Below are 18,291 nucleotides of genomic sequence, written 5' to 3'. Positions count from 1 at the left end.
TCTTAGCATTGTCAAATTTTCCCTGCATCCTTTGCAAGTGTCCATTTTGTAATCGGGACGTGGCCATCCCAGATGGCTACAGCATGGACCGCCATTTCCGTGGCCTGCAAGTTAGCCACCTTACTGTGCACCCAACTGACCACCCAACGTGGCCTGTGGTGGCGCAGAGCGACACTGGCCATTAGGGTGTGTCCCCCCCCCCCCCAATCCTCCCTTCACTACACCAACCGCTCCCACCCACAACTGGGCACCACCCACTGGTAGGGCATCACATGACCCACCCAAGGGGAACACCCATGGTAGCCCCTGTATCGGGTGGGGGCCATGGAGCTTACTGCTGGCATGGGAAGAGCCAGCCAACGGTACCACTGCTGGCAGGGACGGGTGCGGGGCAAGGGCAAAGTGCCAGGGGGAACGGCTGCGAGTGGGGAGGAAGGGAGAAGGACATGAGGGGGGCAGGGACTGCAGTGCAGGCCAGAGCATTTGTGTAGCTCATCGGAGCTGGTTTGGCATAGGCCTATGCACCATGTTAACATGTCTGCCTTTCATCCCCTGCAGACAATGTATTTCAGAATCTAATCAGAATGGTTGCCACGTGCCTTGTGGCTGCAGCACTGGGGGATGCACTGAGGCTGTACGAACAGGAGCTGCTCAGAGAGGACCTTGCAGCAGTGGAGCTGGGACCAGAGGAACAGGAGCCAGAAGGTGAGGATGAAGAGCCGGCCCCCTATAGGCCGAGGAGGAGTTTGAAAGGAGGCCATGGAAGCAAACCCTGCTGCTCAGGCATCCGCATTAGGTCTTGTGTGTACCGGCGGTGCCTACCCTACAAGGCCCTATATGCATGGTCGGCACAATATATCAGCTTCAGTGTGGACTGAGCCCACCAGGATGCCTGTGCAGCAGGGTTCGTACCCATCGCGGGATGCCCAAGGTCCAGGGAGTGATCGAAGGTACAGGTCTCACTACGAGCACCGGTGCACGAGGCGGTGGACTTCACGAACTGAAAGTGGTTCCACTCCATGAACTGGTGTGATCACGAGATGGTGTGTGATTACGAGATACAGATCATGCACGTCTGCAGCTAATACCCAGACAGCATACGCGACGCTGCCGCTCATGTAGTACCTGGCTGTATCTGCATCTCCAGCATCGATGGGACCGCCTTTCCAGAAGCCTGAGACCCGTCTGGACGGCAGCTAGTCCCTGGATTAAGGCCGCACCCCGACCATCCGCCCCCTCTGGGTTTCCTATCCCCACCTGATGTACTGCTGCATGTGTGTGGTGCACACCAGATAGAGCCCCAGTAGCCTCTTCACTAAATTGCCCAACGGAGGTGAGTGTCTCTGGGATAGTGGAGGGTGTGGGAGACAGCTGTGATGGAAAGTCAGCGTTGTCTACGGACTGGTGCTCTGGGGTGTCGTGGGCTGATGTTTGGGGTTGGGTGGGGAGGTGGGTGTTGTGGGGGGGGTGGGGTGGTGTCGGTGAGGTCGGGTGGTGTCAGGGAGGTGGGGTGCTGGAGTTGGTGAGGTGTTGGGGAAGTGTGTTGCTGGTGTGGGGGTTGTGCAACACGCACCATAGGGATACCGCAACTAAGCAGGTGCTCACTTGGCTCTCCGATGCCGACCTCCACCTCGGCGACTGCCCTCTCTCTGGGCTCACCGACCAGGTCCAGCAGGGAATGGGCGAGGGGAACAGAAAATGCGCAGTTTTAGGTAGTTGGAGGGGGCAGCACAGGGGGTGGGCAGCTGCGGGCCTATGTGAACAGGGCACCCGGCCATGGCAGGCGGTATTGGCATGTGGTACAGGGTAGCGTGCGAGTAGACTGTCGGCATGTGGGGTTCAGTTGCCCTCCGGCTGGGGTGGGGGTTGGTGTGGAGTGATGTTTACTCACCCTGGCCGCCCTAAGGGGGTTGTGCAATTTTTTCCAGCACGCTAGCCAGGCCCGATGTACGGTGGCGGGTCGCAGCCTTCTTTCTAACCGGGGAACAAGATGCCCCGCCTCTCCTCCACGCCGTCCAGCAAGATCTCAAGTTCCGCATCTGTAAATTGGGGTGCCACTCTTCTTGTTGGCTGGAATGAGTGTGTGGGTGCTTATATGCTTATATGCGGTTGTAGCTTGTGAGCCTCTCGAGTGCCAATCCTGACCCCGGCGAATCGGACAGCGGTTTTCATTGGAATTGCTCTAGTTCCACGTGGCGCCAGTGCTAGCCCATTAACTGAGCCTGAATTGCTCCAGGACCGGCGCTGCTTCCATGGTCATAGAACACCACCGATTGAGTCCTGCCGTTAGCACTTAGTGTCTGAAAGAGATAATCCAACCCGCTGTGTCTCCAAGGACAAAGGGAACCCTGACTCCTACTAAAAACCTCTAGATTCCAGACCTGGGAAAAATATCCTTTGCCCAATTCGCAGAAGTGGTAAGAGGTATGCCACATGACCTCCCCAACCTAGAACCTGTGATATTGCCTTGTGCACCTGAACCTGGGCAGTAACTGTTTGACTTCCAAAGAGAAACAGTATTCCATGCAAATAGCGTATCGCTGTCTACCATCTTACCATCAAGCAGGTAGCAACAGAAAGAGCTCCGTAAAGGTAAATTGCCAGGCCCTCATATACACTGTAAGCTGGGACAGTCGAAAACCTTGAGGAGTATAAAAAAAGTAGGAAGGTACTTAAGCAGGAAATTAGGAGGGCTAGGAGGGGTCATGAAAAGTCCTTGGCAAATAGGATTAAGGTGCATCCCAAAGCTTTTTATTCATATTAAAAAGCAAGAGGGTGGCCAGGGAAAGGATTGGATCACTTAAGGACAGTCGGGTGAATCTATGTGTTGAGCCAGAGGAAATGATCGAGGTACTAAATGAGTACTTTGCATCAGTGTTCACCAAAGAAAAGGATTTTGTGGAAGATGATTATTCGATAGGGTGTGTGGACAGTCTGGTTCATGTTGACATCAAAAAGGAGGAGGTATTGGGTCTTTTAAAATATATTAAGGTAGATAAGTCTCCTGGGCCGGATAGGATTTACCCCAGAATACTGATGGAAGCAACGGAAGAAATTGCTGGGGCCTTGACTAACATCTTTGTATACTCACTGACTACAGGTGAGGGCCCAGAGGACTGGAGAATAGCTAATGTGGTACCGCTGTTTAAGAAAGGTAGCAGGGATAATCCTGAAAACTATAGGCCAGTGAGCCTCATGTCAGTAGTAGGTAAATTATTGGAGAGAATTCTCAGGGACAGGATTTATACCCATTTGGAAACAAATGGACTCTTTAGTGGTAGACAGCATGGTTTTGTGAAGGGGAGGTCGCGCCTCACTAACCTTATCGGGCTTTTTGAGGAGGTGACAAAGATGATTGATGAGTGCAGGGTGGTGGATGTTGTTTACATGGGCTTCAGTAAAGCCTTTGACAAGGTGCCTCATGACAGACTGGTACAAAAGGTGAGGTCACACAGGATCAGAGGTGAGGTGGTAAGATGGATACAGAACTAGCTCGGTCACAGAAGGCAAAGGGTAGCAGTAGAAGGGTGCTTTTCTGAATGGAAGGTTGTGACTAGTGGTGTTCCACAGGAATCTGTGCTGGGGCCTCTGTTGTTTGCAGTATACATAAACGATTTGGAGGAAATTGTAGCTAGTTTGATTAGTAAGTTAGTATTGAGGATTGTCAGAGGATACAGCAGGGCATAGATAGGTTGGAAATTTGGGCAGAAAAATGGCAAATGGAGTTTAATCTGGACAAATGCGAGGTAATGCATTTTGGTAGGTCTAACATAGAGGGGAAATATACCGTAAATGGCAAAACTCTTAGGAATATAGAAAGTCAGAGAGGTCAGGGCGTGCAGGTCCACAGATCTTTGAAGTGGCAACACAAGTGGACAAGGTAGTCAAGAAAGCATACGGGGCATCGAGTATAAAAACTAGCAAGTCATGCTATAATTGTATAGAACCTTGGTATGGCCGCACTTGGAGTATTGCACACAATTCTGGTCACCACACCAGCAGCAGGATGTGGAGGCTTTGGAGAGGGTGCAGAGGAGGTGGACCAGGCCTGGAGGGTGTTAGCTATGCGGAGAGGCTGAATAGACTCAGACTGTTTTCATTAAAATGACGGACGTTGAGGGGTGACCTGATAGAGGTCTACAAGTATATGAGGGGCATGGATAAAGTGGATGGGCAGGCACTCTTTCCCAGGGTGCAGGGGTCAGTCACCTGGGGGCATAGGTTTAAGGTCCTTGGGGCAATGTTTATAGGAGATGTGCAAGGCAGGTTTTTTACACAGAGGGTGGTGAGTGCCTGGAACACATTGCCAGGGGAGGTTGTGGAAGTAGATACATTAACGGCATTCAAAAGGTATCTTGCCAAATACATGGATAGAATGGGTATAGAGAGGTACGGCACAAGGAAGTGCTGAGGATTAGTATCATGACCGGTACAGGCTTGGAGGGTCAAAGGGCCTGTTCCTGTGCTGTTTTGCTCTTTGTTCTTCTCTTCGTCCGGGTGAGTTTTGTGTTGGTTCGGTAGTTCAGGGAAGAGTTTCCCTGGTTGTGCAGGGGAGGAGGGAATCAGCCCTCCCTCCCAGGGCACCCAATTGTTGAGTGTCTTGATAGTTCTTCTCATTGGGCTGTGTGGTCTATGTGGGAAAGGGCTGGAACAATTATTCTCTTTTTATTAGCATGTGTAGGGACAGTGTGTTGCCCTGGATGGGGTTGGGAAGGTACAGGCTCAGCAGGAATACAGGCTTTTGGGGTATGTTGGAGGTTCTGGGGGTATAGTTTCTTGTGTATCAGTTGGTGCTGGGCTAGGCCAGGTGTGGATGGGTCTGATATCCAGAAAGAGGAGGCTGTAATGAGTCATTGGTGCCATTCGTGCTGCTGGAGTTGAGGGAGATGTACGTTGGTGCGCAATAAATCATGGTGCGGGAAGTTTATCCTGATTTCCCATGATGATTAGAGCTTGTGTGATGTGGGAGGATGTGCACCATTTTGTCATGTTTTCATGATCTTATCCTGTTTCTTCCTCGGCCTCTAGTGGGGCTATATTAGCATCTAGTTTTGTCTAATGATTGTATTGAGCCAGTTGAATTGTTGTTTTCCTGTTCCATTCTGTGCTCATGTATGTTGAGCAGCTTTTCCCCCCCTATTTTATGGTGATGTATTATTTTGTAATTTGTTGCATTTTTCTCTAAAACATAACATTTCAATAAATATACCCCTCTAAAAAAATAAAAAACACCTTTGTGTTTCTGTACATTTTGAGAGAGGAGAAATTAGGGTTGCTTAAATTAATCTTCTCCTGTTCATAACATGAGCTATCAATCTTATCATAAGGCACTAGAACTAGCAAAACTATGATAGGTGCCACTGAGAACTTATTCTCATTGTGTCACCAGACAGATCATTGGAGCCAGTTAACACCTGATAAGCAGCATTTCTGGTAACTCCTCACCCGTGCATCATTGGTGCAGTGAACAGTTCACCAGGCTCTTCTCTTCAGGTCTTGCTGCACTTGCTTTGTAATTCCAGTATTTAATCCAAGTCTGACAAATACATGAGTCTGACAAATACATGAATAGGATGGGAATAGAGGGATACGGACCCTGGAAGTGCAGAAGATTTTAGTTTAGACGGGCAGCATGGTCTGCACAGGCTTGGAGGGCCGAAGGGCCTGTTCCCGTGCTGTACTTTTCTTTGTTCTTTGTTCTGCACTTCAGCTTTAACACATGCAGGAGAACTGGACAAAGCAGGGAAAATCAATGAACCATTACCAGGCTGCAAGTAAGGAGAGAGAGGGAGGAGAAGAAACAAAGAAAACTTACCCAAATTCTGTCTAAATTCAGATTTCAGACCAATCTGCACAAGTTGGTTCTCAAATATGACGCCATTATTTTTACAAACAAACCTGAAAAAGAGAAAAAAGAAGAGTTGGGAGAGACAGTGAAAGAGACAGCAAAACCCAAGGCAGAGGACTGCAACTTTTCGCTTCTTCCCTGACCACCCATAGCATTGATAAGCAGATAAGATTGCTATAAAAATGATAAAAGGACAAAACTATCTGAATGCATGTAGCATTAAAAAAAAAAGAACTGATAGCGCAAATCAAAATTAATAAGTATGATCTGATAGCCATGATAGAGACATGGCTACAGGATGACTTAATTTGGAACCTGAGCATTGAAGGATATGTGACATTTAGGAAGGATAGGGAGTTGAGAACAGGTGGAGGGATGGCACTGTCAATTAATGATGATATCAGCATATTAGAGAGGAATGACCCAAGTTCAGGAAACCAGGATGTAGAAGCAGTTTGGGTTGAGATGAGAAATGATAAAGATAAGAAGTTACTTGTGGGGATGGTGTGCAGGCATGGGAGTGGTCTCATTGTGGCCTTATTTGCTGATTTACTCTTATATTTGTATTCCTTGACCCTTCCTGGTCTATTTATCATTTCCCATATTAGTACTTATTTCTCTCTTGCCTTGTCTCCACTCTTTCGTATACACATCTTCCCAAATTTGATCCCTTACCAGTATTGGTGCCAGTGTCCCACAAACCTAAACCGACTTCTCCAATACCAGTCTTTGTGGGTGTCACGGGCTAGGGCAGCATTTATTGCCAATCCCTGAGGGCATTCAAAGAATCAATCACATTGCTGTGCATCTGGAATCACATGTGGGCCACACCAAGTAACTTTGCACATCTTCCCTAAAGGATATCAGTGAACCAAATGTTTTTTTCAGACAAATATCTCTAGCTCCCATGGTGGGATTCAAACCCTGTTTCTCAGAGTGTTACCTTGGTTCTCTTGATTATTAGTCCAGTGACAATACCACAATGGGCTGGATTCTCCGATTTTGAGACTAAGTGCTGATGCCGAAATGGGAACAGTGGAGTTTTACGACAGCAAAAAGGGCGCAACAGGTGCACCGATTCAGCAACTCTAAATGGGTTAGCACCATCGCCACGTGGAAAGCAACCGGTTACAAGCAAAACGGCACTGGATTCAATGGGTCCGCGATTGCCGCACATGAGGCTCACAAGCCACAGCCATACTTAAATGATTCATCCCCCCACACACACCATCCCACTCAACAAGATGGCTGGAAGGAGAGCAGCGCCATGGTTCAGGGACGCTGAGCTGGACACCCTCCTGGACGCCGTGGATGAGCGAAGAATGACCCAGTACCCGGCCCGGGAGGAAGGCCGGCAGGCGTCGCCATTCACCTTGCCTGGGTGCAGGTGGCAGAGACGGTCAGCGGTGTTGGCTACGTCGTCCGGACTGGCATCCAGTGCAGGAAGAAACTGCACAACCTCCTCAAGGCGGCCAGGGTGAGTAGGCAGCGCTGTGCCTCTGGCACCAACCCCCTCTACTCTCTCTCTCTCTCTCTCCCCCCCCCCCCCCCCCCCCCACCCCCCAACCCCCCCCACCCCCCAACCCCCCCCACCCCCACACACACAAACACGTAACCCAGAACCGCCCCCGGGGGACGGCTGAACCTCCACCCTGTCCCACATGCCAGCACCCATGTCAGCCGCAATGACTGGGTCCCCTGGCCACTGATGCCATCATCTACCCAACCCCTGAGCTGTATGCGTCGGAATGTTGAACAGTGTTGTTGTTTGTGTGCCCCTCACCGCCCCCCCCCCCCCCACCCCAGGAAAAGGCCATGCACAACTGCCAGGAGCGGGAGAAGACTGGAGGGGGACCACCAGACCTGTTGCCCCTCACCATGCCCAAATAGAAGGCACTGGACGTGGTTGGCGGCCCAGAGGAAAGGGAGGTCGCCGGCATGGAGGTCGGCGGCAGGCAAGCAAGTGAGAACGTCTGCTTAGTTGCGGATCCTCATGACAGATGTGTGGACTCCCCCCGCTCCCCAACCCCCCCACCACCTCCCACACCCCCCACCCTCCACCACCCCTCCACACCACCACCCCCCACGCCATCAATCCCCCACTCCCCCCCACCTCCCATCCTTCTCCTCCCCCTCCCCCAACCTGGCTGTCTAACAATACATGTCGGCTTGTGTCTTACAGGACCTGCCGGGGCCCGGTTCATCCCGAGACCCCCAACCCCAGCCAGTGCCAGAGCCGTTGCCCCCCCAGGTGGCCGAGCACTGACGGGGAGTGTTGTGTTGGGTGCTCTGGATCCGTGGAACACATACAGGCCACCAACACTTAAAATAGTACAACACTGTTTTATTAAGTTAGAAACTGTTGAACATGCTTTCACTGTGGGTTAACACGGTGTTAAATTAAACGAAAGACCTATGCCTGTCCTAACCAGTCTATGCACTCAGCACATGGTGAAGATCTGTGCTGTAAGCTGTAAGCTCTGTCCTTCTGAGAAGATGCATCCCGAATGAGCGAGAACTCTGATGCCCTCTGTCTATATAGTGAGTGTGCTCTAACTGGTGATTGGCTGTGGTGTTGTGTGTGTTGATTGGTCTTGCTGTGTGTCCATCAGTGTGTGTGTCTGCACCATGATATACTGGTGTATATTATGACATCCCCCCTTTTATAAAGAAATGTATGCGTGTGGCAATAAATAATGTGTGGCGAGAATGTTCCTAACTACGTGTGGGGTGCGAAGACATCTTTGCAGGACAACGTACATGAGAACTAAGCTATTTACATGGGAAGGTGCCTGGTGCAGAGAAGCAGTATGCAACAAGAGTAACGCGATCAACACTATATACAAACCAGGGAAACGATCAAATAAAGCAACAAAACAATTCAGAGAGTCCATAAGTTCGAAAAGTTCATAAATTTAGTCTCTGAGGCGGGCGACGAATTCTGCTTGACCGCCTCAAGGGTGGATCGAGAGCCGCCGGTTCAGGAGCGGGCTGGGCTGCATCAAAGTCAGGGAGAGGCAGAGTGACAGGGAGCTCTGCATAGTCCGTGGCAGGGTCAGCAGGAGGGTGAGGCGACACTGGAGGATCACGTGGCGAGCGTGGAACGAGACGAAGGGCACGTCGATTGCGGCACAGAATAGAGCCATCCGGTAGACAAACCAGGAACGAGCGGGGGGGGCCACCTGCTGAATGACAACAGCGGTTACAGACCAGCCACCATCCGGAAGGTGGATGCAGACGTTGTCATCTGGAGCCAGAGCAGGGAGATCAGCTGCACGGGAGTCATGAGCCGCCTTGTGCTGTGCACGAGACAGCTGTGTCCAGCGAAGGACCGGAACGTGGTCGAGGTCTGGGACATGGATGGACGGCACCGTCATCCTCAGGGTACGACCCATGTGTAACTGGGCTGGCGACAGGCTAGTGGACAGTGGGGCGGAGCGATAGGCCAGCAAGGCAATGTAGAAATCGGACCCAGCATCGGCAGCCTTGCATAGGAGCCGTTTGACGATATGTACTCCCTTCTCCGCTTTGCCGTTGGATTGGGGGTACAGGGGACTGGACGTTACATGGGCAAAATTGTACCGCCTGGCAAAGTTGGACCATTCTTGGCTGGCAAAGCATGGGCCATTGTCCAACATAACCGTGAGCGGGATGCCGTGTTGAGCAAAGGTTTCTTTACATGCACGAATGACTGCAGACGAGGTGAGGTCGTGCAACCGTATCAACTCCGGGTAATTCAAAAAGTAGTCCATGATCAGGACATAGTCTCTACCCAGCGCGTGGAACAGGTCGATGCCCACCTTGGTCCATGGTGACGTGACCAACTCATGGGGCTGCAGGGTCTCACGTGGTTGGGCCGGCTGGAAGCGCTGACAAGTGGGGCAGTTGAGCACTGTGTTCATAGAATTTACAGTGCAGAAGGAGGCCATTCGGCCCATCGAGTCTGCACCGGCTCTTGGATAGAGCACCCTACCCAAGGTCAACACCGCCACCCTATCCCCATAACCCAGTAACCCCACCCAACACGAAGGGCAATTTTGGACACTATGGACAATTTATCATGGCCAATCCACCTAACCTGCACATCTTTGGACTGTGGGAGGAAACCGGAGCACCCGGAGGAAACCCACGCAAACATGGGGAGGATGTGCAGACTCCGCACAGACAGTGTTGGCTATGTCCTCATTAATGCCGGGTCAGTACACTGCCTCTCGGGCCCGTCGGCGGCACTTTCCCACGCCAAGGTGGCCCTCGTGTAGTTGTTCCAGGACAAGCTGGTGCATGCTATGCAGGATGACAATGCGGTCCAGTTTTAGAAGAACCCCGTCTACTACCGCCAGGTCATCTCTGACATTATAGAATTGAAGGCATTGGACCTTGAGCCACCCGTCCGTTAGGTGGCGCATGACACGCTGTAGCAAGGGGTCAGCCGCCGACTCGCGGCGAATTTGGACGAGGCGTTCATCCGAGGCAGGTAGATTGGAGGCCGCGAATGCCACATGGGCGTTAACCTGGCAGACAAATCCCGCTGGGTCACATGGAGTGTTGACTGCCCTGGAGAGAGCGTCAGCCATGATGAGGTCTTTGCCTGGGGTGTATACCAGCTGGAAGTCCTATCGCCGGAGCTTGAGAAGAATACGCTGGAGGCGAGGCGTCATGTCGTTCAAGTCTTTCTGTAATTATATTGACCAGCGGGCGATGGTCGGTCTCGACGGTGAATTGAGGAAGTCCGTAGACATAATCGTGAAACTTAACCACACTGGTCAGAAGGCCCAAGCATTCCTTTTCTATCTGCGCGTAGCGCTGCTCCGTGGGGGTCATCGCACGTGGCGCATATGCAACGGGGGCCCATGATAAGGCCTCACCATGTTGAAGGAGCACTGCCCCAATGCCGGATTGACTAGCATCCGTCGAAATTTTGGTCTCGTTTGCTGGATCAAAGAAAGCTAAGACCGGGGCCATGGCCAGTTTTGTCTTGAGTTCTCTCCATTCGCGCTTGTGGGCAGGGAGCGATTGGAAGTCTGTCATCTTCCTGACCAGGTTCCTGAGAGCCGTGGTATGAGAGGCGAGGTTAGGGATGAATTTCCCTAAAAAATTGACCATGCCCAGAAATCGGAGGACCGCCTTCTTGTCCTCTGGTGTTTTCATAGCTGTGATGGCAGCTACCTTGTCCGCATCCGGCTGCACACTCCGGCTGGGAGATGTGGTCCCCGAGGAACTTGAGCTCCGTCTGACCAAAAGAGCATTTGGCCCTGTTGAGGCGGAGACCATGCTCATGTATACGTCTGAATACGCGCTGGAGGCGACCAAATGATTACGTCATCGACACAGACGCGAACACCTTCAATACCATCCATCATTTGTTCCATAATCCTATGGAACACTTCTGATGCAGAGATGATCCCAAACGGCATCCTGTTGTAACAATATCTGCCAAAGGGGGTGTTAAATGTGCAGAGTTTCCTGCTGGATTTATCGAGCTGGATTTGCCAGAATGCTTTTGAGGCGTTGAGTTTGATAAAGAGCTTGGCGCGAGCCATCTCACATGTGAGCTCTTCGCGCTTGGGAATTGGAAAGTGCTCTCTCATAATATTGCGACTTAGATCCTTGGGATCAATGCAAATTCTCAATTCGCCGGAAGGCTTTTTTACACATACCATGGAGCTGACCCAGTCGGTCGGTTCCGTGACTTTGGAAATCACTCCTTGGTTCTGGAGGTCCTGCAGCTGCTGCTTGAGGCAGTCCTTAAGGGGTGCTGGGACCTTGCGAGGTGCGTGCACCATACGCATGGCATTTGGTTTTAATAAAATCTTGTAGGTGTACGGGAGCATGCCCATGCCTTCGAAGACGTTGTGGTACTGGTTGATAATGGCGTCGAGCTGCGCCCTGAAGTCGGTGTCCTGAAAGGCAGACGCGTCAGCAGGAGAGAGAGAGTGAACTCTCTGAACTAGCTTCAACAGCTTGCATGCGTGCGCGCCAAGCAGGGAGGCTTTCGAGGAGCCCACGATTTCAAAGGGAAGGATGGCTTTGTGTGACCTGTGCGTCACTTCAAGTTGGCATGAGCCGCTGGCAGCAATGTTATTGCCATTATAATCTAATAGCTGGCAGGCTGATGGCAGGATGGCTGGTTTGACACAAAGGCTTTTGAGGTCAGGCCGCGCGATGAAATTGGCGGAGGCACCAGTGTCCAGGCGGAATCGTATTTGGGAACGGTTGACTGTAAGGGTGGCACACCACTCATCGTCTGGATCGATGCTGTATACCGATAGAGGCTGGATTCTTTGCTTCGGGGACACCCTGTTTTTTGTAACGATACCGACTCGAAAAGGCGCCTTTGGGTCCTCGGTGTCAATGTCGGGTAGCAGGTCCGAATCGGACTCGGTAACCGTGGGTTGAATGGCCCGGACATTCCTGCGAGGCTGGCTGGAGCAAAAAGAGTTGGCAGGCTGAGCTGATCTGCATAAAGCAGCATAGTGGCCAAGTTTGCCACATCTCAGGCATCGTCGGGATTTGGCAGGGCATTGCCACTTTAAGTGGGCGGAGCCACAGTTGCCGCACGCTGTAGCGTCAGTACATTCGCTGCGCCACCGCGCATGCACGGTGCGGTCATACGTGGTGCGTGCCTGCGCAGTACGTTCGTCGACGTCGCCGTCCCCTCGTTCGGTGCGCACAAGCGCGGGAGTCCGCGAAAAGCGCGCAAAATGGCCGCCCTCCTACAGGCTGAGGCCCTGGAGTTGCTCGATTGCTTGGACCCGTTCTGCCCCGTGGGGACCTTGCCGCGCCATTTCAACCGCTTGGATGTGGAAATACCAACTAATGGCATGTTCGTGTAGCACGCAGGTCTCGATGGCAATCGCTAGGGTGAGCTTTACAAAGAACAAACAAAGAACAAAGAAATGTACAGCACAGGAACAGGCCCTTCGGCCCTCCAAGCCCGTGCCGACCATGCTGCCCGACTAAACTACAATCTTCTACACTTACTGGGTCCGTATCCCTCTATTCCCATCCTATTCATTTATTTGTCAGGATGCCCCTTAAATGTCACTATCGTCCCTGCTTCCACCACCTCCTCCGGTAGCGTGTTCCAGGCACCCACTACCCTCTGCGTAAAAAACTTGCCTCGTACATCTACACTAAACCTTGCCCCTCTCACCTTAAACCTATGCCCCCTAGTAATTGACCCCTCTACCCTGGGGAAAAGCCTCTGACTATCCACTCTGTCTATGCCCCTCATAATTTTGTATACCTCTATCAGGTCTCCCCTCAACCTCCTTCGTTCCAGTGAGAACAAACCGAGTTTATTCAACCGCTCCTCATAGCTAATGCCCTCCATACCAGGCAACATTCTGATAAATCTCTTCTGCACCCTCTCTAAAGCCTCCACATCCTTCTGGTAGTGTGGCGACCAGAATTGAACACTATACTCCAAGTGTGGCCTAACTAAGGTTCTATACAGCTGCAACATGACTTGCCGATTCTTATACTCAATGCCCCGGCCAATGAAGGCAAGCATGCCGTATGCCTTCTTGACTACCTTCTCCACCTGTGTTGCCCCTTTCAATGACCTGTGGACCTGTACTCCTAGATCTCTTTGACTTTCAATACTCTTGAGGGTTCTACCATTCACTGTATATTCCCTACCTGCATTAGACCTTCCAAAGAGGAAGAAGGAGGCCTTTGTGAAGATGAAGTGTGAAGTTTCGGTTGGGGCGATGGATAGTTACAAGGTAGCGAGGAAGGATCGAAAGAGAGAGCTAAGACGAGCAAGGAGGGGACATGAGAAGTATTTGGCAGGTAGGATCAAGGAAAACCCAAAAGCTTTCTATAGGTATGTCAGGAATAAGCGAATGACTAGGGAAAGAGTAGGACCAGTCAAGGACAGGGATGGGAAATTGTGTGTGGAGTCTGAAGAGATAGGGAAGATACTAAATGAATATTTTTTGTCAGTATTCACTCAGGAAAAAGATAATGTTGTGGAGTAGAATGCTGAGCCCCAGGCTAATAGAATAGATGGCATTGAGGTACGTAGGGAAGAGGTGTTGGCAATTCTGGACAGGCTGAAAATAGATAAGTCCCCGGGACCTGATGGGATTTATCCTAGGATTCTCTGGGAGGCCAGGGAAGAGATTGCTGGACCTTTGGCTTTGATTTTTATGTTATCATTGGCTACAGGAATAGTGCCAGAGGACTGGAGGACAGCAAATGTGGTCCCTTTGTTCAAAAAGGGGAGCAGAGACAACCCCGGCAACTATAGACCGGTGAGCCTCACGTCTGTAGTGGGTAAAGTCTTGGAGGGGATTATAAGAGACAAGATTTATAATCATCTAGATAGGAATAATATGATCAGGGATAGTCAGCATGGCTTTGTGAAGGGTAGGTCATGCCTCACAAACCTTATTGAGTTCTTTGAGAAGGTGACTGAACAGGTAGACGAGGGTAGAGCAGTTGATGTGGTGTATATGGATTTCAGCAAAGCGTTTGATAAGGTTCCCCACGGTAGGCTATTGCAAAAAATACGGAGGCTGGGGATTGAGGGTGATTTAGAGATGTGGATCAGAAATTGGCTAGCTGAAAGAAGACAGAGGGTGGTGGTTGATGGGAAATGTTCAGAATGGAGTACAGTCACAAGTGGAGTACCACAAGGATCTGTTCTGGGGCCGTTGCTGTTTGTCATTTTTATCAATGACCTAGAGGAAGGCGCAGAAGGGTGGGTGAGTAAATTTGCAGACGACACTAAAGTCGGTGGTGTTGTCGATAGTGTGGAAGGATGTAGCAGGTTACAGAGGGATATAGATAAGCTGCAGAGCTGGGCTGAGAGGTGGCAAATGGAGTTTAATGTAGAGAAGTGTGAGGTGATTCACTTTGGAAGGAATAACAGGAATGCGGAATATTTGGCTAATGGTAAAGTTCTTGAAAGTGTGGATGAGCAGAGGGATCTAGGTGTCCATGTACATAGATCCCTGAAAGTTGCCACCCATGTTGATAGGGTTGTGAAGAAGGCCTATGGAGAGTTGGCCTTTATTGGTAGAGGGATTGAGTTCTGGAGTCGGGAGGTCATGTTGCAGCTGTACAGAACTCTGGTACGGCCGCATTTGGAGTATTGCGTACAGTTCTGGTCACCGCATTATAGGAAGGACGTGGAGGCTTTGGAGCGGGTGCAGAGGAGATTTACCAGGATGTTGCCTGGTATGGAGGGAAAATCTTATGAGGAAAGGCTGATGGACCTGAGGTTGTTTTCGTTGGAGAGAAGAAGGTTAAGAGGAGACTTAATAGAGGCATACAAAATGATCAGGGGGTTGGATAGGGTGGACAGTGAGAGCCTTCTCCCGCGGATGGATATGGCTGGCACGAGGGGACATAACTTTAAACTGAGGGGTAATAGATATAGGACAGAGGTCAGAGGTAGGTTCTTTACGCAAAGAGTAGTGAGGCCGTGGAATGCCCTACCTGCTACAGTAGTGAACTCGCCAACATTGAGGGCATTTAAAAGTTTATTGGATAAACATATGGATGATAATGGCACAGTGTAGGTTAGATGCCTTTTGTTTCGGTGCAACATCGTGGGCCGAAGGGCCTGTCCTACGCTGTATTGTTCTATGTTCTATGTTCTATGTTCTAAAATGCATTACCTCACATTTGTCCGGATTAAACTCCATCTGCCATCTCTCCGCCCAAGTCTCCAAACAATCTAAATCCTGCTGTATCCTCCGACAGTCCTCATCGCTATCCGCAATTCCACCAACCTTTGTGTCGTCTGCAAACTTACTAATCAGACCAGTTACATTTTCCTCCAAATCATTTATATATACTACAAAGAGCAAAGGTCCCAGCACTGATCCCATGTGGAACACCACTGGTCACAGCCCTCCAATTAGAAAAGCATCCTTCCATTGCTACTCTCTGCCTTCTATGGCCTAGCCAGTTCTGTATCCACCTTGCCAGCTCACCCCTGATCCCGTGTGACTTCACCTTATGTACTAGTCTACCATGAGGGACCTTGTCAAAGGCCTTACTGAAGTCCATATAGACAACATCCACTGCCCTACCTGCATCAATCATCTTAGTGACCTCCTCGAAAAACTCTATTAATTTAGTGAGACACGACCTTCCCTTCACAAAACCGCGCTGCCTCTCACTAATACGTCCATTTGCTTCCAAATGGGAGTAGATCCTGTCTCAAAGAATTCTCTCCAGTAATTTCCCTACCACTGAAGTAAGGCTCACCGGCCTGTAGTTCCCGGGATTATCCTTGCTACCCTTCTTAAACAGAGGAACAGCATTGGCTATTCTCCAGTCCTCCGGGACATCCCCTGAAGACAGCGAGGATCCAAAGATTTCTGTCAAGGCCTCAGCAATTTCCTCTCCAGCCTCCTTCAGTATTCTGGGGTAGATCCCATCAGGCCCTGGGGACTTATCTACCTTACTATTTTTTAAGACACCCAACACCTCATCTTTTTGGATCTCAATGTGACCCAGGCTATCTACACACCCTTCTCCAGACTCAACATCTACCAATTTCTTCTCTTTGGTGAATACTGATGCAAAGTATTCATTTAGTACCTCGCCCATTTCCTCTGGCTCCACACATAGATTCCCTTGCCTATCCTTCAGTGGGCCAACCCTTTCCCTGGCTACCCTCTTGCTTTTTATGTACGTGTAAAAAGCCTTGGGATTTTCCTTAACCCTATTTGCCAATGACTTTTCGTGACCCCTTCTAGCCCTCCTGACTCCTTGCTTAAGTTCCTTCCTACTTTCCTTATATTCCACGCAGGCTTCGTCTGTTCCCAGCCTTTTAGCCCTGACAAATGCCTCCTTTTTCTTTTTGACGAGGCCTCGTCATCCAAGGTTCCCGAAAATTGCCGTATTTATCCTTCTTCCTCACAGGAACATGCCTGTCCTGAATTCCTTTCAACTGCCACTTGAAAGCCTCCCACATGTCAGATGTTGATTTGCCCTCAAACATCCGCCCCCAATCTATGTTCTTCAGTTCCCACCTAATATTGTTATAATTAGCCTTCCCCCAATTTAGCACATTCATCCTAGGACCACTCTTATCCTTGTCCACCAGTACTTTTAAACTTACTGAATTGTGGTCACTGTTACCGAAATGCTCCCCTACGGAAACATCTACCACCTGGCCGGGCTCATTCCCCAATACCAGGTCCAGTACCGCCCCTTCCCTAGTTGGACTGTCTACATATTGTTTTAAGAAGCCCTCCTGGATGCTCCTTACAAACTCCGCCCCGTCTAAGCCCCTGGCACTAAGTGAGTCCCAGTCAATATTGGGGAAGTTGAGTACCTTGAGGAGCTGCTGGCGTAGGGGGTCCGACTGAACACCAAAAACGATCTGGTCGCGTATCATGGAGTCGGAGGTGGGCCCGTAATTGCAGGACTGCGCAAGGATGCGGAGGTGGGTGAGAAAGGACTGGAAAGGTTCATCCTTATCCTGCAAACGCTGTTGGAATACATAGCGCTCAAAACGTTCATTCACCTCGATGTTGCAGTGACTATCAAACTTGAGGAGGACCGTCTTGAATTTTGATTTATCTTCACCATCAGCAAAGGTGAGAGAATTGAAAATGTGGATGGCATGTTCCCCGGCCGTGGATAGGAAGAGAGCGATCTTCCTGGTGTCTGAGGCAGCATCCCGGTCTGTGGTTTCAAGGTAGAGTTGGAAGCATTGTTTGAATATCTTCCAGTTGGCCCCTAGGTTACCGGTGATGCGGAGCGGCGGCGGCGGGCGGACACTGTCCATTTTGCAGGATGGAAGGCAGATCACTTGCAGGTAGATCTAAGACGTTCTAACATCCCTCAACTCCTGGTATCATGTTGTGTTGGGTGCTCTGGATCCGTGGAACACATACAGGCCACCAACACTTAAAATAGTACAACACTATTTTCTTAAGTTAGAAACTGTTGAACATACTTTCACTGTGGGTTAACATGGTGTTAGATTAAACTAAAGACCTATGCCTGTCCTAACCAGTCTTTGCACTCAGCACATGGTGAAGATCTGTGCTGTAAGCTCTGTCCTTCTGAGAAGCTGCATCCCGAATGAGCGGAAACTCTGTTGCCCCCTGTCTTTATAGTGAGTGTGCTCTAACTGGTGATTGGCTGCGGTGTTGTGTGTGTTGATTGGTCTTGCTTTGTGTCCATCAGTGTGTGTGTCTGCACCATGATATACTGGTGTACATTATGACAGGTGTGCAGCCTGAACACCAACCCTCTGCCCGAGACTCAGGAGACCCCAGAGTTCAGGTAAGAGGATGACAGTGATTTTCCATCACAGCTGTCTCCAACACCCTCCACCACCCCAGAAACTATCACCTCAGTTGGGCACTTTAGTGAAGAGGCTCCTGGGACACTATCTGGTGCCCACCACACAGATGGTCCGGTACAGCAGGTGGAGGTAGGGGCAGCCGAGAGGCCGGACGGTCGGAGGG

The 18,291-nt window shown here is 50.5% G+C and overlaps 1 protein-coding gene across 1 annotated transcript in view; it reads right to left on the bottom strand.

Annotated features, from left to right (window-relative positions):
* The window catches only part of LOC140430945 (AP-2 complex subunit alpha-2-like), a 705,690-nt gene that overhangs the window by 214,323 nt on the left and 473,076 nt on the right, over positions 1 to 18,291 (bottom strand). The window contains exon 16 of the mRNA XM_072518780.1: positions 5,816 to 5,898. Coding sequence (XP_072374881.1) covers positions 5,816 to 5,898 — 83 coding nt within the window. The remainder of the gene's footprint in view (positions 1 to 5,815; positions 5,899 to 18,291) is intronic.

This window comes from Scyliorhinus torazame, chromosome 10 (genome assembly GCF_047496885.1).
Source record: "Scyliorhinus torazame isolate Kashiwa2021f chromosome 10, sScyTor2.1, whole genome shotgun sequence".
Taxonomy (NCBI): domain Eukaryota; kingdom Metazoa; phylum Chordata; class Chondrichthyes; order Carcharhiniformes; family Scyliorhinidae; genus Scyliorhinus; species Scyliorhinus torazame.
This window is presented reverse-complemented; position numbering and strand designations above follow the sequence as displayed.